At 36.2% G+C, this 20,742-nt stretch overlaps 11 protein-coding genes across 11 annotated transcripts; 4 read left to right on the forward strand and 7 right to left on the reverse strand.

The window, feature by feature from the left end:
* Positions 1-171: 171 nt before the first annotated feature.
* On the reverse strand, positions 172-5,049 carry C9374_006221 (uncharacterized protein; the record flags this gene model as incomplete). Its single annotated transcript, XM_044696058.1, has 2 exons — positions 172-3,041; positions 3,108-5,049. 2 exons carry the CDS (start codon positions 5,047-5,049, stop codon positions 172-174), a joined length of 4,812 nt encoding a protein of 1,603 aa, XP_044547516.1.
* A 62-nt stretch (positions 5,050-5,111) lies between these two features.
* On the reverse strand, positions 5,112-6,104 carry C9374_006222 (uncharacterized protein; the record flags this gene model as incomplete). The annotated part of the gene is made up of 1 exon (XM_044696059.1): positions 5,112-6,104. One exon carries the CDS (start codon positions 6,102-6,104, stop codon positions 5,112-5,114), a length of 993 nt encoding a protein of 330 aa, XP_044547517.1.
* A 217-nt stretch (positions 6,105-6,321) lies between these two features.
* C9374_006223 (uncharacterized protein) lies at positions 6,322-11,629 on the forward strand (the record flags this gene model as incomplete). The annotated part of the gene is made up of 3 exons (XM_044696060.1): positions 6,322-7,057; positions 7,141-10,919; positions 10,994-11,629. The coding sequence occupies 3 exons, from the start codon at positions 6,322-6,324 to the stop codon at positions 11,627-11,629; spliced, it is 5,151 nt and encodes a 1,716-aa protein (XP_044547518.1).
* A 513-nt stretch (positions 11,630-12,142) lies between these two features.
* Positions 12,143-13,949, forward strand: C9374_006224 (uncharacterized protein; the record flags this gene model as incomplete). Its single annotated transcript, XM_044696061.1, has 5 exons — positions 12,143-12,406; positions 12,550-13,146; positions 13,246-13,477; positions 13,552-13,723; positions 13,772-13,949. The coding sequence occupies 5 exons, from the start codon at positions 12,143-12,145 to the stop codon at positions 13,947-13,949; spliced, it is 1,443 nt and encodes a 480-aa protein (XP_044547519.1).
* Positions 13,950-14,188: 239 nt separating this feature from the next.
* On the reverse strand, positions 14,189-14,701 carry C9374_006225 (uncharacterized protein; the record flags this gene model as incomplete). The annotated part of the gene is made up of 1 exon (XM_044696062.1): positions 14,189-14,701. The coding sequence occupies one exon, from the start codon at positions 14,699-14,701 to the stop codon at positions 14,189-14,191; it is 513 nt and encodes a 170-aa protein (XP_044547520.1).
* Positions 14,702-14,739: 38 nt separating this feature from the next.
* C9374_006226 (uncharacterized protein) lies at positions 14,740-15,381 on the reverse strand (the record flags this gene model as incomplete). Its single annotated transcript, XM_044696063.1, has 1 exon — positions 14,740-15,381. One exon carries the CDS (start codon positions 15,379-15,381, stop codon positions 14,740-14,742), a length of 642 nt encoding a protein of 213 aa, XP_044547521.1.
* A 520-nt stretch (positions 15,382-15,901) lies between these two features.
* Positions 15,902-17,330, forward strand: C9374_006227 (uncharacterized protein; the record flags this gene model as incomplete). Its single annotated transcript, XM_044696064.1, has 5 exons — positions 15,902-16,246; positions 16,341-16,557; positions 16,714-16,892; positions 17,025-17,154; positions 17,245-17,330. 5 exons carry the CDS (start codon positions 15,902-15,904, stop codon positions 17,328-17,330), a joined length of 957 nt encoding a protein of 318 aa, XP_044547522.1.
* Positions 17,331-17,472: 142 nt separating this feature from the next.
* Positions 17,473-18,264, reverse strand: C9374_006228 (uncharacterized protein; the record flags this gene model as incomplete). Its single annotated transcript, XM_044696065.1, has 1 exon — positions 17,473-18,264. One exon carries the CDS (start codon positions 18,262-18,264, stop codon positions 17,473-17,475), a length of 792 nt encoding a protein of 263 aa, XP_044547523.1.
* A 407-nt stretch (positions 18,265-18,671) lies between these two features.
* Positions 18,672-19,034, reverse strand: C9374_006229 (uncharacterized protein; the record flags this gene model as incomplete). Its single annotated transcript, XM_044696066.1, has 2 exons — positions 18,672-18,785; positions 18,873-19,034. The coding sequence occupies 2 exons, from the start codon at positions 19,032-19,034 to the stop codon at positions 18,672-18,674; spliced, it is 276 nt and encodes a 91-aa protein (XP_044547524.1).
* Positions 19,035-19,231: 197 nt separating this feature from the next.
* C9374_006230 (uncharacterized protein) lies at positions 19,232-20,215 on the forward strand (the record flags this gene model as incomplete). The annotated part of the gene is made up of 1 exon (XM_044696068.1): positions 19,232-20,215. The coding sequence occupies one exon, from the start codon at positions 19,232-19,234 to the stop codon at positions 20,213-20,215; it is 984 nt and encodes a 327-aa protein (XP_044547525.1).
* Positions 20,216-20,302: 87 nt separating this feature from the next.
* Positions 20,303-20,737, reverse strand: C9374_006231 (uncharacterized protein; the record flags this gene model as incomplete). The annotated part of the gene is made up of 1 exon (XM_044696069.1): positions 20,303-20,737. The coding sequence occupies one exon, from the start codon at positions 20,735-20,737 to the stop codon at positions 20,303-20,305; it is 435 nt and encodes a 144-aa protein (XP_044547526.1).
* Positions 20,738-20,742: the final 5 nt, after the last annotated feature.

Consider the following 20,742-nt stretch of genomic DNA (forward strand, 5'->3'; position numbering starts at 1 on the left):
GGAGCATGAACTTGGATGGAATGATGATTGAATAGATCTTTTGAGATTTTAAAGAAGTGGTTCCCGTTTTGGGTTTGTGACAATCCTTCGTGTTTTGAGTTTTATTCATCATTCAAACGAAATAGTACGACTTGCTTACACACGTACGCGTGAACGAACGAAAGAATGAAATTAAATTTCCTCTTCTTTCACTGTATAGATGTGTGAATTTTTGTGAACATGCCTTAATTGTTCTCTCAACATGTTAAACGCTTTGGAATGAGGTTCATTCTCGGATTGATAATTCATGCACTTTTCTATTAAATTACGAGAAATATCTTGAAGAGTGTAACCAAAACTCTCTCGATAAGTTCTAAATATTCTAGGAAGAATGATGAGATTGGAAGTTTGTGATGCTGTCGACGTACTAAAATCACTCATAATTTTGATATGTTGTAAAAGGAAGAGCTCAGTTTCCTTTCTCACAAAGGATTCAAAATTTTCAGGTGTAATGTATGGCAGTAGAGTACAACAATTTCTCATTCTCATATTTTTCACTTGTTGTGAATTTGGAAGAATGGAGATTTGAGACTTTTCATTCCATAATAATTCAGCATAACGATGAATCACAAATAATAGTCTTAAATCCACATGATTGGCATAGAATGAAAGAAAACGAGATCTTCTGTCAAAGGTTGTTTCAGAATTTGTTGAGTGCTCCATGCTTTCATCATTACCAAATTCAGTAGTGCTCGTTAATAATGGTTGGTGATAATTCAATACTTGAGAATTTTTCATTGGGAAGGGTGGAAGTAAAATTCTATTGCAATATCCAACTGGAGGTGGTTCATTGCTGTTATTAGAATTAGAAACAGGATCTGTAACAATACCATTGGCATATCTCTTATTACCTCTCAGTATGCCATCTCTAATGTCAGAAAGAGAGAATATCAATCCATCCACATTGTAAGCCATTCTATTGTAAAATATATAGGTGGCATTATTTCCAATAATTCTATACTTGCTACTTGATCCCATGATTAAGAGTGAATGATAGAACAAGGTAAGGAAGAGATTCAAAAAGAATGTTTTGAATCGTATTCTCTCATTCTTTTCTTCATGAACATCAATGAGGGATGATAAATCAATTCGAGATAATTCGTGACATAATGGAAGTAGTCGAGTGACATACACTGAATTGGTACACACAATTTTTCTAGAATGTTGTGCGAGCGTTTTGAAGAACGAATTGCATCTGAAATTGAATCTGTCATATTTAGGGAATATTTCTTGATACATTTGCCTGAGATATTCCATGAGTTTGTATAGTACTTGATTTGGTTCACATTTTGTACGAATGCTTTCAATGGATTCTAAATGATGAAAGACGTCACTGAGTGGCAAGCTCATGTTCAAAACTCGAACAGGATTATCGCTGCTGAATCTATATAAATAATATCCATCCATGAAAGAAATTCCATAATTCACATGATGAATCACGTTACATTCCAACAGTGTTTCAAAAAATTCCACAGCTTGTTTCCTATTCTCAACATTTACCAAAATCATGGGTTTTTGTAAATCTGAATTAGAACAATTGTCATTAAAAGAAATCAGTAAATCAATTGCTTCTTTTGCTTCAAAACATTTCCTATAAATTTTTCCTTTTAGCAGTTGATAGAGTGAAGTGGAATAATCATTTTGTTTTGGATATCGAACTCGATCCAATAGTGTTAAATTATGCTTCAAATATGAAACTACATAGTGAAGGTGAGAAACAAGCTGAGTCACTTCACACGCCAAAGGAAAGAACTTCTTCATCTTGTTTAGTACATACACGTCATCTCTATACAGAAGTGAAAGAGATGAGAGATCCGATAAGGGACCTTCTATGATTGAGCTTTTGGTTTTCTTTTCATTTGAAACTAGTTGCTTGTAAGTTTTAATTTTTGAAACCTCCTTTCTACCGAAAAATGAAATGTCGTGTTGGTATTTGGTGTATTGTCCATAGAGAGTTTGATTATGGAGAGATACAGCAAGTGAATTGAAATCATTCTTGTCATCAAATATGTTATCTTTAAAGTATTGGGAAATATATTGATTATACTCATTAGATCTTCCCATAGATAAGCTACTCATATTACGCTCCTCGATTAATTCATTGTTGAATTCGCTTGTATAGTTGGTATAAATATCCATATCATAGTTTTGAATAATATTTCTTTCAATATATCTCGTATTTGTAACGTTATTGTAGATGGAGTTAGCATCCTTGTCATAAAAATCTCTCAATATTTCTTGTGACATGTTTGTGTGTTCATTACTCATTCTACCTTCAAGTGACCGTAATATTTCACCTTGTGGAAGAACTGTCAATGTTGGAAATTTGGTGTCGTGGGCTGGCGTTAATTTCATAGAATTCATGATCGTTTTAAATAAACTTGCAGTTTGTTCTGGTGTTTGATTAGGTGAAGAAGATAATTTTACCATATCCTTCTCTGGAGAGTCTTTCTTATTGAGATTGGGAGATAGGTTTTTTTTAGACTCTTCAGATTGAACTCTCTTATCAGGTATGTCTTCTTCCACTTCAGAATTAATGGTGAGAGAGAGTTGATCAAGATTTTCATCGTCCAACAAATTTGTAACTTGTCTTGGATTATACATCTCATCAAAATATGTATTTTGAACATCTTCCTCTTGGTCCTCTTCTTCTTCTTCATCCAGATCCATCAAGAGTGATTTTCTTTCATTTTCATTATGAAGATAAATATCACCGCTTTCTAAATCCCACAAATGCGCACCAAACAGTCGAATGTGAAAACTTGGTTTAAAATTACCAAGGAAGATATTAATGGCATGTTGCTTCCATTCGTCTTTGAAATTACTGCTATAATATCTTTTCATATTGGTCATGAGATCAGCCAACACCCCTCCTCTGTTGTGAATATCTACACTCACAGTTTTACTACCACTGTACTGAATAGCTATATGATCACTCACTTGTTCATACATTTGTAGAAGAATTAAAATTAATTGACCATGATGCACTAAATGTGGAGATTCTATTCACCATAATTCATAATTGAAATACGATTTTAAAACAAATACATTTGTTCATAAACACATACCAATAATTCCCAATGCACAAAGTTGTTCTCCAAGTACATATTTTGCAATAATATATTGAGCCACACCGGTTCTATCCAAACAATCGATACAGTTGGTTCGTAATATTCCTTGTTGCTTTTGAATGACTTTTCCATATCTCGAAGTTACAAAGAATTTACATTTTCTTACATGATTTTCAGCAATGGCATGAAGCTCATTAAGGGCCTTCTCTGGTTTATCCTTAATTGCTGTTCTAAAATCAAATGGAATGTATTCAATAGCAGATTCATCTCTAGAGTTGTGTTTCTGATGGATGGATCTATAGGTCTTGTTATAAATATTCTTATTGAGAAATTCGATAGAGTTTTTGAATTTTTCACCTAGAATCATTTCACGAGGTTTCTTTTCCTTCATTTTGACAAGATCCAAACACATGATTGGAACTCCTTCATGTCTCTCAATCAACATATCAAAATGTTTTAAAGTTGTTTCATAGAGAGGATCAAACTTGGTAATAATGATATTGGGTTTTGATAACAAGTTGGATGTGGATGCTTTGGTTGTTGTGGTTGTGGTATTCTTTTGATCATTTTCATCCACAATAGTTGTGGTTGTGGTCATGGTTGTTGTTGTAGCTGTGGATTGAGACCAATGTAATGGAATACTTCCTCGCACTTGAACAAAACTACTAAATGCTCCTTGTGATTGATGTTTAAACAAGTGATGATTACTCTCATAAACAATTTGCTCAATTTCAACATGATTAGCGACATGACCAGACTCACTGATACCTCTTTTCAAATATCTTGTTCCTGCATAAAATCTACTTCTTCTTGCAATGACTGTGAGAACGATGGAAATGTTGCTATTTCCAGTTCGGGGAGAAGATTTTAAATCATCATGTGAGGAAGTTGCTTTTGCTGGACTATGTCTAAATGTTGGAGTTCGATTCCTTGGGGAGGATGATGAATTGGATCTCTTTTCATAATCTGACAAAGACATGGAAATTTTAGATTGCAAAAAGTGGCCATGAATACAGGGACACATCCATTTCACAAGATTGGCACGTTTCATAGGCTCCATCAAGTGACTATTCCAAACAAACATGTCACTGTGAGAGGTAGAGTTCACTTCTTCTTCAATTCCTACAACTACAGGTTTACAGTTTTGTTGTAATGTTTTGGAAAGATCGTATTGATAACTAAAGTAAAAATCTTGATGCAAGTTAATACCATTGAATAGTTCCTTGTACTTTTCTTCAATGAGATAGTCTTGTTTGAGTACTGTTTTGCTTACGCTCAAGTGTACTAATTTCGTGTCCTTGATTTCGTAAACACTTGCATTTCCAATGGTTCCAACTTTTTCTCTACCCGTGATAATTACCATATAATAATTTAATTTCAATTCGACGAAACCTAAAATTCCATAAATATGATTCGTATGTAATTTTAAATCTTGTTGAATACTTTTCATGGCTAATTTGACCATGTGCAACAAGTCATTGATTTGATTTAGGGTGTATTCTCCTGCATCTTCGTTAAAGTAATCTGTAATTTCACACTCTGTCGTTGTGCTACCACTTGGTATTTTATCAATCTTTAATAATTTATATTTGGTTTTTGAGCTATCACATCCAACCAAGTAAAATCTATTGTAAGATTCATATAAAGTGAAGTGACAATATTGTCCGAAATTATATCGTAATTGTTTATATTCACATTCGAGTGATGGATCAAAGATTGATTCTTTTGAATGGAGATGATCGTGTGTGTTGTTGTAGTGTCTTGCGGTAATTCCATTTTCATGATGGTCAAATTGCGGAACATCATCACCACCTGTTTGTGCATCAGTATTGGATCCAGCTGTATTATTATTATTGGGTGTGTATTGATAGAGAGATGTGAGAATTGCTTCCTCGGGTTGATGATCCCGAGTGGTGGTGGCTGTTGTGGTGCGAAGCATTTTTGTTTGAGTTTGACTGCAGGTGTGAATAATTTCGAGCTTGTGTACCATCCAACAAAGCTTCAATTCGATTTATTGCAATTCGAGTCTACTGACTGCTGAGAGGTGTGTTCAGTGATTGAATTGGCTTCATTATTTGAAGGTTTATACGAGTATTTCTTGGCAAACGTTTCACATCGCTTGAAATAATGTCCCTCCCAAAATAGTCGAGTGCAACAAGGACATCTGGTAACAGTGTGGCCATACAGTTTGTAAATATGTTGGCCCCCCATAATAGTGATGAGGGTATTCACTTGATCTTCTGTTTGAGGGATGATACACTCCACTGGATCGTTGCATTTGAGGCATCTTGTGAAAATCTTTGCTGGATGGTACACAAGCTTGAAATTATTCACAATTTCAGTAATGGCCTCATGAAACTCTGAATTTTTGGGGTTTACATATAAATATCGAATTGGACTAGCATTAGAATTTGGTTTTGAGCTTTCTTCCTCTTCGCTGCTGTCATAATAATCGTTTGGTAATTTTACATTGATCATCTTGTTTTCTTTCTTAATTTTGGTAACGAGGGTTGGAGAGCAAGTGATGATGATTCTGTTTTCTTGTTTAGCTGTGAAAATTATATAGTTAGGAGAATACGAGGAGTCACTAATACAGTCATATCCCAACAATCTTATATGTTTTGCGATTTTTGTGATGCATGAATCAGTAATAAATTTTGTCTGATTAAAGAATTCATTGATTTCCGCTTCCTTCTTTTCATCATGATCAGAAAAGGTTTTGTGCATTTTCAAAATTCCGTGAGAAAATTTTAGTAATTCATTAGATACGTTAGATCCACATGCACAGCCTTCTTCCATGCCTTCTTCGGAATAGTTTGTTTCATCATCAATTGTAGAAGATACATTGTTCGATTCAGAGCTGATATCGCTCCACAAAGAATTAGTTTGTTGAATAATTTCCATCATCTCCTCATCTTCAATTTCATCATTTCCGATGCTCTTGTCATGATGAGGCTCTTGTTTCAATAACTCTGCGTCCTGATGACTGTTCATTTTTTGTGTTTGAATATTCATTTAAGTAGGTTTGATGAAATTTAAACCAGTTGCAATAATGGTTTTATTTATCTCACAAAGCACAAAGCCAATGGATTGATAATTATCAATCCTCAAAAGTATTTCCAACCAGAATCTCCAAATGTCGACAGACAACCTCAAAAAGTGCCAAAAATTGTTGAAGTGCACAACCAATAAAAAAATTGAGTCGAAAAAAATGTCGATCGTCGTACCCAAAGCACTCCAATTCAGATTCTTCTCCGATGAAGAAGTAGATAAATTATCAGTTTTGGAGATTAACAATCCTATAGGCCATGATGATTTCCAAAACCCTGTTCGGGGTGGTCTATATGATCCACGAATGGGTTTGCGAGATAATGATAGCCCGATAGCTCGGTGCGAAACGTGTGGCCTGAACCACAACATTTGTCCAGGCCATTTTGGACATATAGTGCTTCCACAACCTGTGTTTAACGTTTTATTGTCATCAGAAATTACTCATGTACTCAAATTATGCTGCCCTTTTTGCGAAAAGTTACATCTTGCTCCCGAAGACAAGACAATATTCTATTTGGTGCTGAGGCTTCTTGATTGTGGCCTAACCTCAGAGGCAATGGAACTATTAGAGTCTCCTTTCTTGTTTTTGAAAAAGTATAACTTGGACCAACATGTAATGGAAGAGGACAACGACGATGACGAAGAGGAAGAAGATGAAGGAAATGAGAAGAAGAAAAAGAAGAAGAAGAAAAAGCAACACATCAAAGAAATTGAGCAAAGCCAATATTCTTTTGAGGAGGACAATCCAAAACTTGTCAAAATTACTCATCGTCTTATTGCAAAACAACTTGAAAATGAAAACGTTCTCCATGAACATCAACTTCATGAGAGATTTAAAAGCGATGAAATTTGTTTTGACACGAAACAACAAATCAAGGACAAGATAGCAAAGAGCTGTCCAATGTCTCTCTCAAAGATTAGATATACAATGTGCAAGAATTGCAACGCCCAAAGCTGCCATTCGCTATTCTCAACAAAGACTCGATTGGATTCCATGAATATACTGTTAACAACGTTGAATTTTACAAGGCAGTTAAGGAATGGCTAGGCAAATGCATTCACAAAAAGTACTTGGATCCTCAGCTCTTTGATGATGTGGACTTGGATGTCAATGTTCAAAAGAGACGAGCTGAAAAGCCTTTCTGTCTGTCAAAGAATCTACATTCAATGACTTCTAAGGTTCTGATAGATTCACCAACGCTGTTTTACAACTATCTTCACACAGATGAAATTGTTGATATGCTTGATCGAATTTATACTAATGGTATTAGCACAGCAACACAAAAAATCGTTTTCAGGGGTGAGGACAACGAAGAACACGAACTAAACGAAACCGTAATTGAATGCATCAAGAGTAACAGTATTCGATTTATGGATTCTTATATTTTGCACTCACTCTTTGGCGATTCTCCTTCCAGAATGTTTATCAGTAAGATGCTAGTAATGCCAGTTCGTTTTAGACCAATTTCAGCAATTACAGTTGCAGCCAAAGAAGATGGCAGATCCATGGTCACTTACGTCAGGACAGATATTGACAATCATTATTTGAACGTCTTAAAAACTAAAAGACTGTATGAAGAAATTGAATCCAAAGTAGGAACAGTAGAGGCAAGAGCCGACAACACAGCGGTTGCAGTATTGAGAGCTTTGCAATGCTATGTGAATGACATGATGGACAGCACCAGCAATACATCCTCAGGCTCAAACAGATTCTACTCTACACTCTTGAAGAAGAAGAAAGCTACTACTGTCACTAACCGTGGTATGAAACAATTACTTGATAAGAAAGAAGGTTTACTCAGACAATCTATGATGGGTAAACGAGTGAACTACAGTGCTCGTACCGTTATTTTGCCTGATGTGTCAATGGATTGTAATGAGGTTAGCTTCCCTGCAATGTTTGCTAAAAAGATGTCTTACATGGAAACAGTGACCAACTTTAATATTCAGAAAATGAGAGAACTAGTGATTAATGGTGCCAAGCAATATCCTGGAGCGAATATTATTTGCAAGAGTGGCAAAAATCAAGCAGATGCAGCAAACGCTGTGAGTCCATATACCCGAGCACCACTCTACATTCAATTGTCAGTCATCAAATCCAAGAAGCAACGAATTGCTTTGGCCAATCAATTACAAATTGGAGATATCGTTTATCGTCACTTGCAAGATGGAGACATGTTGCTCATGAACAGACAACCTACTCTTCACAGACCAAGTATTATGGCCCACAAAGCTCGTGTCATTGCTAATCAACGTGTTTTGCGTCTCCACTATGCCAGTTGTAAATCTTTCAATGCAGACTTTGATGGTGACGAAATGAATGCTCACTTCCCACAAAACCCAATTGCTCAAAGTGAGGCTCGACAACTCATGGCTGCTCACTTATCTTTCTGTACTCCAACAAGTGGTGAACCATTGCGTGGATTGATTCAAGATCATGTTTCATCTGCTGTCTTACTTACACTTAAGGATAACTTTTTGTCACGAGAGGACTATCAAGAAATTCTTTACAGTGCAAATGTGTTTGGTGTCAATGAAGTCATTCAATTAGAACCTCCAACCATTTTGAAACCAAAACCTCTTTGGACAGGTAAACAGGTGATCACATCTCTGTTGAAGCATGTTGCTAAGCGATGCACTCCTGCAGGACAACCCATTTACGGAGTTAACCTTGATTGTAGAACCAAAGTCAAGGGTTCAGTTTGGGGAGGTCACTCCGAAGAGGGTACCGTCATTATTAGAGATAATGAGCTGCTGACTGGTATTTTCGACAAGTCGCAAGTGGGTTCCTCAAAATATGGTATTTTGCACGCATTTGATGAATGTTATGGTAACGAGGCCAGTAATATGCTCATTTCTTGTTTTTCAAGAATGTTAACGTTCTACTTGCAATATTTTTCTATCAGTTGTGGTATTGATGATTGTCTTCTTTCCAAGACCGGAGAAGAGAGCAGAAAATCTAGTTTGACCCAATCTAATGAGGCATGCCACCACGCAACAGCATCTTTCTGTGGACTTTCCAAGAAGAAAGAAGTCAACCAATACGATCATGATAAGGTTAAGGAGTTTTTGGCTAAACACATGATCAATCCATCTATCACTCAACAAACTGGAGAAATTATTAACGAAAAGATTGTTCGCAAACTGGATTCTGCTGTTAAGAAGAACATCAACAAATTTACTACAAAGGCCATCAACGATGCCATTCCAATGGGTCAGTACAAGGCATTCCCATACAATATGCTGTCTCTCATGACTGAAACAGGTGCTAAAGGATCAATGGTTAACTCTTCTCAAATTGCTGTTTGTTTAGGTCTACAAGAATTTGAAGGCAAACGAGTGTCCGTTCAACCAAAAAGTGGTAGAACTCTTCCATCCTTTGACTCGTTTGATTCCAGCAATATTGCTAACGGCTATGTGGCAAGCAGATTCTTGACAGGTATTAAACCACAAGAATTCTTCTTCCACTGTATGGCAGGAAGAGATGGTCTCATTGATACTGCTGTTAAAACAGCTCGTAGCGGTTATTTACAACGATGTCTAATTAAGCACTTGGAAGATATTTCTATTCAATATGATGGTACAGTCAGAAACTCAAATAAGACTGTTCTTCAATTCTCCTACGGTGGTGACAACATTGATCCAATCAAAACTGGTTACATGAATCAATTCGACTTTATGAGAATGAACGATAAATTACTTTCTCAAAGATACAGAGAGGAATCAGCATTGGAATACACCAAAGATGTGAAAGAATGGCAAGAAAAGGCAAAGAACATGAAATCAACCGTGTATAAGGGAGACTATGTTGCTGTTGAAAATCCATGGAATTACTTTGGTGCTGTGTCAGAATCGTTCCAAACTAAGCTTGACAAGTACATTGAAACAACAAAGAAAACTACTCTCACTGATACTACAAAGAAGTTCTCTCCAGAGAGAATTAAAAGATTGGCCTATTTGAAGTATTTAAGAAGCTTGGCAAATCCAGGAGAGGCGGTTGGTATTCTTTCAGCACAATCTATTGGTGAGCCTTCCACACAAATGACTTTGAATACTTTCCACTTTGCTGGTTTAGATATGGCCCACGTGACTGTCGGTATTCCTAGATTGGTTGAATTGTTCATGAGAGGTACTACTCGAGTGCTCACAATGACGGTTCCTGTAAAGAAAGAATGTGCTCAATATGAAGTTGAAAAGATTTATCAATATGCGGATAGCATCTCGAAGCTACCATTCTTTAGAGTTTTGACTGATATGGACATTCAAGAAGAATTTAAATTCACTGCTGATGTGAAACAAAAACAAATCTCAGTGACGCTTTATTTTGATATGAAAGATATTACTCAATATTACCAAATTTCTAAGGAACTTTTTGAGAAGAAAGTTAAAACATTACTCATTCTCTTAACAGCTAAGATTATTTTCCCAAAGAAGTTGTTATATGCTAGAATGAGATCCATGCTGGCTAAAGTAGCAAGCTTTGCTGGACATGGAATTTCTAATACTTCTGAGGCGTCAGAATCAGCAGAAAATGCTGGTGATGAAGAGAAATCAAACAACAAGAAAGACAAGTCTGCAATGGATGCATTTTCAGGTACAGACACTGAGGCCATCTTAAAAGAAGTCAACGATGAGGGCAACCAAAGTAGCGACAAGTCAAAACAGAAAAAGAAGAAAAAGAAGAACGATGACGAAGATGACGAGGAGGAAGACACCCAGAGGACCTCGATGAAGAAAATTCAAAGAAAGGCAAGAAGGGTGATTCTGACGTTCCAATGCCAGCTGTTGATGACAATCTTTCTGGTGACGATCTTTTTATATCCACCTTTAAGGATGCTCTTGGTGCCTTTGAAGTGTACGATATTAACTCCGACGAAGGTATTGTCAATTTTGTTTTCTCTCAAAAATCAGACTCTGGAAAAGTGTACATTGCTGAAGGTATTCAAGACGTTCTAAAGAATTGTTATTTGCAGAAAGTGGATGGTATTGAAAACGTTACTGTTGTGCCTACTAACGAGGGATATGATCTTTCAATTGAAGGTTTCAACTTCCATGCATTACACTCTTTACCTGCATCTCACGAATTATTGGACATGAATCGTCTTGTGACGAATAATGTTAATATTATGGCTGACTATTATGGTATTGAATCTGGCTACAGCTTGATTGTGAGAGACGTCAAACATGTGTTCGAGATGTATGGTATGGATGTGAGCGCTGCTCATATTGAACTCATTGCTGATTATTTAACATCTCGTGGTTTCTATTCCTCGTGCAACAGACATACCCTGAAAAATAGTCCATCCACCTTCTACCGATCTTCATTCGAACAAGCTTGTCAAAATCTTTTGAAGGCTGCTGTTCGAAATGAAACTGATCAATTAATATCTCCTACAGCAAGAGTTGCTATGGGAACACCAGTCAAGTTTGGTACTGGTTCCTTTGACTTGCTTATTCCAAACAAATAGAAGTTTTATTAAACAATTCTTTATGAAACTTTTGTGAAAAGAAAGCATGCTCATTTGTAAAATATTTACTAAAAGTGAGGGCCCTTACTTTTGTACACAAAGAGAGCGTGTTCAGAGTTGTTGAGTTATCGATTCTCCTTCACATGGGTTCAGAGACTCTAGTCATGTTTACGATTTTCGTTCATCATTTGTCTTCAAAAGGCGCGCAGCCGTTTGTTCACAACAACGGAAAATTTGCTGTTACAATAGCACAACTTTCGAACCTCATTATTTTGCGTTAAAAATATGGTTTTGTTAAATTATTCATAATTATAAATCCTGCCGAGTCGCTTCTCAGGGCAAGCTTGTACAACTTTATGTACTTATGAAATTGCATCAAGACTCACACATCATCATTGTTAAAAGATTCTCAACTCCTGCATCAACTCCGAACGCTCCATTGGATTGCAGGAGTTTTGTCATGTCGTTAACATTGAAAATCGTCCCTTGTCAACTACTCTCTCAACAAAAAAAATGAAAGTTCCGAATGTCTTGTTGATTCTTGCATGCTGCAGTCTCTCATTTTCTGCTGCGATGGGACAAGTCGTCATCCTGCAGATGGTAAATGCTCAGTCCTCTCAAGATCACTTGGTGACTCAACTCCCTGGTTTGAATGGAAATATTGGTGTCAGATCCTATACTGGTTATTTATTGGCAAATGCTACTCGGGGTAGATACTTGTTTTATTGGTTCTTTGAATCGATGAGAAATCCATCGAAGGATCCTCTCATCATGTGGGTAAGTAAATTTTGAGTATATATTGTTGTTGTTGTTTTTATGGAGGTGTAAACATTGGATCAAATTTTGAACTTGTGAAACATGCTACGATTTCGTCATGATGATGATGATGAATATAATATCTTCACATCCTTAATAACTAGACGAATGGTGGGCCAGGATGCAGCTCACTCGGAGGTGAAGCTAGTGAACATGGTCTTTTCCTTGTCAATGCTGATGGTTCAACCATTACTAGAAATCCATATTCTTGGAATCGTGTGTCGAATATTCTCTATATTGAACAACCTGTGGGTGTTGGATTTTCATATTCCAATTCGACCGATGATTATCAAAATCTTAATGATGTTCAAGCCGCTTCTGATATGAACAATGCATTGAGAGATTTTTTAACTCGATTTCCTCAATTTATTGGAAGAGAAACATATTTGGCTGGTGAATCTTATGGAGGAGTGTATGTTCCAACAACTGCTTATAATGTTATTGAAGGAAATGGAAAGGGACAACAACCATTTGTGAATCTAGTTGGTATTTTGGTTGGTAATGGTGTGACAGATGCTGAAGCTGATAGTAATAGTATTCCACCCATGATGAAATATCATAGTTTGATTTCGATCAAGTATTACGAAGAGGGTTATAAGGCATGTCAAGGTGATTTTTATTTGAATCAAAATTTGCCAGCTTGTCTCAATTTTTTGAATGACATCAATAATGCTATGGGAAATATTAATCCATATTATATTGTAAGTATTTATAGATGGAAAAACATATGTTTTTCTAACAAGAGATTCTTCTTGACCATGTTTTTCTAACTCTTGATTCACTATTGTAAATATATTTAGTATGATTCTTGTCCATGGTTAGGATTAAATTTACAACAAAAACTTAAAACTTCAGAAATGACCTTCCAAGTTTTGGATCCAAAGACTCAAAAACCAATGAAAATGCATCCACTCTTCCAAATGTATAAACATGGTGGATGGAGTAAACGAGTGGCCAATGAAAAGAATTTTGCTCCTCGTTTCGAAACCGATGCTCCTTGTGTACCCAATCAATCCATTGCCAAGTATTTCCGTAGACTTGACGTGCAGCAAGCATTGGGAGTACGGAGAAAGACTGCGATCCAAATGGATGGAATATTTGTACAGGAATTATTAACTATACTCAAGTGTACATGACTATTTTACCATTCTATGCCAAGTTATTGCCTCATATTCGTATTCTTGTATACTCTGGAGATACTGATATGGTTGTGAACGGTCTTGGAACACAAGCAGCTATTGACAAGTTACAATTGCAAGAGACTTCTTCCTGGAGAACGTAAGTGTTATTGTTTTTGTGTGCAAGCAACACAACTCATTGTAACAGTTGGGAATTTGATTCTGCATTGGGCACTGTGGTTGGAGGTTATATTCGCAAATTTGAAAAGAGTGGAAAAGGATTGACTTTTGTCACTGTTCGTGGTGCAGGTCACATGGTACCTTTGGTTAAGCCTGATAGCGCATTCTACATGTTTAAGAATTTCATTGATGGAACTTGTTGTTAATAATAATGAGGTGCAACTGTGCCCAAAACATTCAACTTGTGGAATAAATGTGATAATTCTTTGATTAAGGTTTGGTGTTTGAGGGTTTTTCCATCCATCGTCGATAAAGGTTGTTGATTTTCTGCTTATCAAATGACTTTATTCAACAACTCGAAATAGGTTGATCCTTATTTGAATCCATCGTGTCCATAACTTTAAAAAACTGGGTGAGTTTCAACTGCGACACCAATGAATCCTCCTCAGCTTCCGGTAAATTTCACATCTGCACTGTATTCCAACGTGGAGAAAAAGGTGGACAAAGCAGCACAAGAAAGAGCATGTCTCAAAAACGTCAAAGCTATTCCACTAATACCGGTCTCGACAAAAATCCCTAAACCCAGCAATGGAATTTTTTTCCAAAGGGGTAACTCTGTATTCCAAAACATTCTCGTCTTTGTCCAAGCGAACATTCCAAAATTAAGTTGAATAAATAAAATTGTTCCTAATATAATAGTCAAGGAAATAACAAACGGTGGTATGGATTTTGGTATAATTTTGAAATGCAATTTCCTTGTAGTTGGAGAAATTTTCATTTCGTATTTGTAAATGGAGAGCTCTGGAGCATCTAAATTGTATGTTGTGAAAATATATGGAGAAAGATAATTTCTCACAAAGGGATGATACTTTTCCTCGATCGTCATTCCCATATAATTACCTATGGAGTTTAAAACACGTTGACTTTTAGATTCACAAAATATTGATCCTCCATCCATTGCTGGAAACCAATAACGTTGCAAGAGCAGTTCTTTGATTACCGCACAGTGACAGGGTTTCCCTCTAACAATCTTAACATTTCTCTAAAAAGACCTGATCCAAGTTCAAATATTCCCTTACTTTGTACTGTTGAGCAAAATTGAGGATGATACAAATCTAAACGATATTTTCCATCTACCAAAACTATTTGACCTCTCATTCTGACACATGTAGTTGCTGTTGAAGGTTGAACAGAATTCCAAAAATTCAAAAATTGAGATCCCATCATAAAGTCTTGTAGAATACTTTCAAGGTGAGTTGAATGAGTCACATCATTTACAACTGTCCAGCTAATATCTATTGGTTCTATGCATAAACAAAGTGCACTCTTCGCATGCGTTTCATTGTCCAAGATACCAAGAAAAATATTTCTAGACACGAGTTCAAAAATAAAACAAAGCTCTTGATAACTCCAACTCGATGAATTGAAAAGCGACTCAATGATTGAAATTTCATCATCTCTATTCTCAGTAGTTACATATCTTAACTCACTGTTACCCATTATTTTTTCCATACAAAGTTTGTTTTCAACAAGATATAAAAATTCTTGAGGAATTCCCAAAAGAGTATAAATATCAGCAAGATATCTGATCAATCCTCCAAAATTATCATCACATATTTGAACAAGTATAACTACCATTTGTACAAGAGATACTTGTTGTCCTCTCCAAATAAACACTTTCCGATTTAATCGTTGAAAAAGAATTTTCTTAAACAATGAATATCATCATCATCTTGATTGTTTCTAGAAAAGGGAAGTAGTCGGGATGAATGCAACACACGATGCCATAGATCCATCATTCTGTAATCAAACAAGAATCGAGATGGCAAAAAGTTTAAAATATCTCCAACAATCTCATTAGGCAGAATTTGAAACATTTTTTTTCATTTTCAATTAATTTTATTATTAAACATTTAATAGTTCACAACGATTCGCTCTAGTGAGACGTTGGTTGATGCGGTATATCACGTTTTCACCCCTAGCTAGGTTCATCATCAACTCCTAAGTAACCTTTCTATCGATACACAAAATGAAATCCAACGCTTGAACCGCTCAAGTTCCCATTCAAAAAAAAAAGATGAAATCCTTTCGTCGCAATTTAGTCACTGCCACAGTTGCAGCAGTGCTCTGCATACTGCTCTGTTCTTCCATCATCGTCATGGCGTCATCATCTCCCACTCTCCTCAAGGAACAACAAGCATTTTGGTCACAACACGTTCATGACACTCAAATGATTTTCGAAATTAATTCCAATCCACACGTGTCATGGAAAGCCACTCGTTATCCCATGTTTGAGAATATGAGTTTGTATGAATTTAAACATCGCATGCTTGGTGCTGAGGTGGATGAGAGTGTGTTGTTGAAGAGTAATGATGATTCACAAAAATTGCATGTGGAAAGTGGCATGTCAGAGATGGACAAGAGAGCCATTCTAAGATTACCACAAGAGTTTGATTCTAGAAAACAATGGCCATCATGTGTTCATCCCATTAGAGATCAACAGGTATGTTTTCTCATGGATGCATTTGGAATAACAAATATTTTCAAAATGCATGAACATGTTCATAAAAATCACGATGACATAACAAATATCATAGCAATGTGGTTCTTGTTGGGCATTTTCTGCTTCTGAGGTATTGTCTGATCGTTATTGTATTGCCACAAATGGAAGTGTCAATGTGGTACTTTCTCCTGAATTCTTGGTAGAATGCAGTGCTCAAAACAATGGATGTAATGGTGGTAAATTGGATGCTACATGGTTATTCTTGGTCAAGATTGGAATTCCAACCGATCAATGTGTTCCCTACACAAGTGGTAAGTATTTCATATAATACGCAATTTTGTGTCGTCGTCGTTACAGACACACCATTTTCAAACATTCATTGAAAACTATGATGATTACCAAAATATGTGATCAATTTCTCACACAACTTGCGACAATTTAATGTCCTCAATTAATTGTATATTCAGGAAATGGAGTCGTTGGAGCATGTCCTAAAACTGGCTGTACTTCAAATCCCAATGAAAAACTTGTCTTGTATAAGGCCTCTCATGCTCGTCGTATTGTTGGAGCAGAGAATATCATGATTGATATTGCAGCAAAAGGACCAGTTCAAGCAGCAATGGCAGTCTATAGAGATTTTATGTCTGTGAGTATTATTATTATTCACATGTTTCTAGATTGTTGTTACCTTAACTTGTGTTTTGGCATTTATCCTTTCGAAATTTGTGTGAAATTTTGGAACCATACTGGATTGATGTTATGTTTTGTGATTATTCAGTACAAATCAGGAGTTTATCACCACGTGAGTGGAGGTTTGGTTGGAGGACATGCCATTAAGATTGTTGGTTGGGGAGTCGATTCTGAAAGTAGAAAACCTTATTGGATTTGTGCCAATTCATGGGGACCATGTAAGTATTGAATGTTATGTTATATGGAAATCATCATGAGGTTGAATAATTAACTATCTACGATCAAAAACTACAACTAACATATCATAGCTTGGGGAATTGATGGATTCTTTTGGATTTTAAGAGGAGTAGAGGAATGCGGCATAGGCAGAGACGTATGGACTGGTTATGTTTAATCATGATTATGGTAGATTTGCATTCTAAATGATTGGTGTTATAACATTCATTCAATACAGTCTGTCGTTGTCAACAAATTTTATTTGTAAAGCTCTTTGGCAATGTATCTTCGAGCGAAAAAGTGCTTAATGACAAAACATCTTAGAATCTAAACTTCTTTCCTGTTCGTTGCTTGGAAACATAGGGAATCCATCGTTGAACCTTTGGATGACTTAAAATGGTTTCGAGTGTATGATAATGTTCAGCCATATCATCCAGTGAAATGAATGAGTGAACAGCATCATGACATACTCTACAAATTAGAATACACTTATTCAAGTGTTCTTTGGTGTATTGACCTCTCTTGAGATACTTTTTGTGACAAGTTCTGGGAATTAAATGGTGTCGAGTGAGTTTCATTTCTCTTTCACACATGACACAACAACCATCTTCTACATAGGCACCATCATCGTCATCAGCATCACCAATGTTCACTCCATAATCTGCATATTGACCTAGTCGAATATTTCGGAAATGTTCTTGAATTTCGTGACAAATTTGAGAAATTTCTTCTTCATCATCGTCACTCACGTCATAATTAATTAAATGTTCGGAAAGAATATTAATGATGAGCGTTTGACTTTGTTGCTTCTTTTCACCCTTTGTGTTGGAAAGAGCAGCAAAGGATAATTTGGTAGCTGATGATTTAATATGATCATAGGCACTAGCAGCAACGTCATCAAAATCAATGGCACCACTTTGTGAGAGCATATTGACATTGTCATTGATCAATTCATTCACAACATGATCGAGAATGTCCTCGTCATCGATGAGTTGAGGAAGTACTTTCATGATTGCTTTACGAACACATTGTTGAAGTTGTTCATCGGAAATTTCATAGAAGGAGGGAGGAGATGTTTGATCATCTGATGAGGAGTTGTTGGATGAGCTCATTGTTGTTGCAAATGTAGCAGATGTAAGAAGAGAGTGAAAGCGTATGTGCGGTTTTTTTTGGTTGTTGAAAGTGTTGATGGGAAAGGAGAACATGGAATTGAAATAGTGAACCTGAAATCATTCCTGGAGTTGAACACGCTGTTGTTTTCGCAAAGAGCTCTCGGAAGCAGATGTTCGTTTTCGAAAATGATTCCTTCAATTTCCTCAATAATCACACACATCACTAACGGTGCGTAAACGTGGGCTGTTTTTCTCTCAATAATTGGATTGAGGAAACGTCCAAGAAAGGAAAATAGATAACACCCTCCAATGACAATAGAGACCAGTAAATGATGAACGTTTTTAATATACAAAACAACCCTAGAGATTGTGTTGGGGTAACCCGTGTTTATTTGCTAGGAAGGAATTTATTGAACATCTTCTCTGAAGCTCTTCCAATCAACCTTGTAGACTGATCCGGAGGAGGTGTTGTAGTCAACTTCATATGGTGGCTTCAAACCTCTGTGTCTATTTTCCAAATACTATTGTTGTTGTTTTGTATTTGAATCATCACAAATTGACATCATCACGAATTATCAAAAAAATTAAATTCCGTTAAAAATACATACGCTGGCATACTTGTTCTTGTTCATGTTGTAGTTGAAGTAATAGGCTTCATAAATACCCCACATCAAAGTGATTTCAGCTGCAAGTCCAATAATGATTGGTTTCTTCCACTTGGTCAACAAGTCTCTTGAAACACCGTGAAAATGCATCTTTGTGCCTGCCATTTTTTTGTTGTGTTGCTGTAATTTTTTTGGGCCTATTTTAGAAATATTTTGGGTCCAGTTACAAAAAACTTGCTGCTTGTCGACAACTCCAAAGTTGTGGATCATGATGATCACTGGTTTTCATGTGAACGAGAGTAATAACAGATACTCGTAAAGGTAACTTCTTCGATTTGTTGAATGCTATAATATTAAAAAAAATGTTGCAATCTCCCAACAACAACGGACCCAAAGTGAATTGGAATAATGACGTGTGGTTTGATATTCAAAATTTGCCATTTGTACCCGATACAGAAAACTATTTCCCGTACACTAAAGGGATGTTGCACCGGAAAGGAAGCAGAGAGCGAGGAGGAATGAGTGAATATGCCCGTAATCACTATGTGAATAATATTGCTAAATATTGGGATAAATTCTTTAAAGTTAATCAAGATAAATTCTTTAAAAACAGGCAATGGATGTTGCGGGAATATGTCCAGTTAACACAGGCGATTGAAAGAAATGAACAATTTAATTTTTGTGAAATAGGTTGTGGATGTGGAAATACGATTAATGGTATTTTGGCCAATTTACATTCAGTGAATCCACAGTTTAATCCAACGAGTCAAATGGAAATTTATGGATTTGATTGCTCTGAGCACGCTGTTAAAATTTTGCGAGAGCAATACAGAGATTCGCCAAATGTTCATTTCTTTGTTCATGATTTACTTTCTGCAGAAGGAGCCGTTTTAACACCACAAATGGCAGAGAATATGCCTCAAGACGAGTTTTTAAAGCGTCACTTGCCTCCAAAACCTCGCTCTATCAATTATTCAAGCATGATTTTTGTACTCAGCGCCCTCAGCTCTTTGGAGGACATGAAGCGGATCATTAATACAAAGATATATGAACTGTTAGCTCAAAACGGTATTTTATTCTTTCGAGATTATGCTGTCAATGATTTGGCACATTACCGATATCTTAATGAAAAAGATGTCTACACGAAACAACTAAGCGAGGAATGCTTTGTTCGTGGAGATGGTACTTTGGTTTATTTCTTTTCTATTGACTCTTTGAAATCTCTTTTTGATGAGGACAAGTTTGAGATAATTACTTGCGAATATGTAGATAAGGTTGTTGAAAACAAAGGTGAGGGTTTGACAATGAATAGAAAGTTCATTCAGTTGATTTGTAGAGCAAAATAAACATCCTCCGTTCAAAATTAGTTTAATTAATTAAATTGGAAAATAATCTTCATAATAATTTAAATAATAAAATTTGTTGTAATCAAGTTATGGCTGATGAGCTGCAGGTCCGAAATAATTCATGATCAATCCCATCACTGAAAACATTACACTTGTAGCTGTTTGCTTAAAATCCATCTCGGAGTACTTCAAATTATACAGGCCACTGATGCAAAATAATGCTCCAAGCCAAGAAACATATTTCATCTTCAACATGAGTCCAAGAACTCCACAAAATAAAGATAACATTGAAGAAAAATCACTTGGTGCCTCCTCCTCAGTCAATTCCGGATACATGAATTCCTTTTCCTCGTATGCTGCTGATTTCTTGGTGGTTGGAATTACCAAACCACTGTTCTTTAAATCTGATGAAGATGTCGTTATCGGAGAAGATGAGCTTGTAGCGTTTGATTTTTCGGAAGTAGTGTTGGGTGCTTGTTCTTCTTCGATGATGGTTGGTTCTTCTTGTGCTTGTTCTGTCATTTTTC

Source organism: Naegleria lovaniensis, assembly GCF_003324165.1.
Source record: "Naegleria lovaniensis strain ATCC 30569 chromosome Unknown tig026, whole genome shotgun sequence".
Taxonomy (NCBI): domain Eukaryota; phylum Heterolobosea; class Eutetramitea; order Acrasida; family Naegleriidae; genus Naegleria; species Naegleria lovaniensis.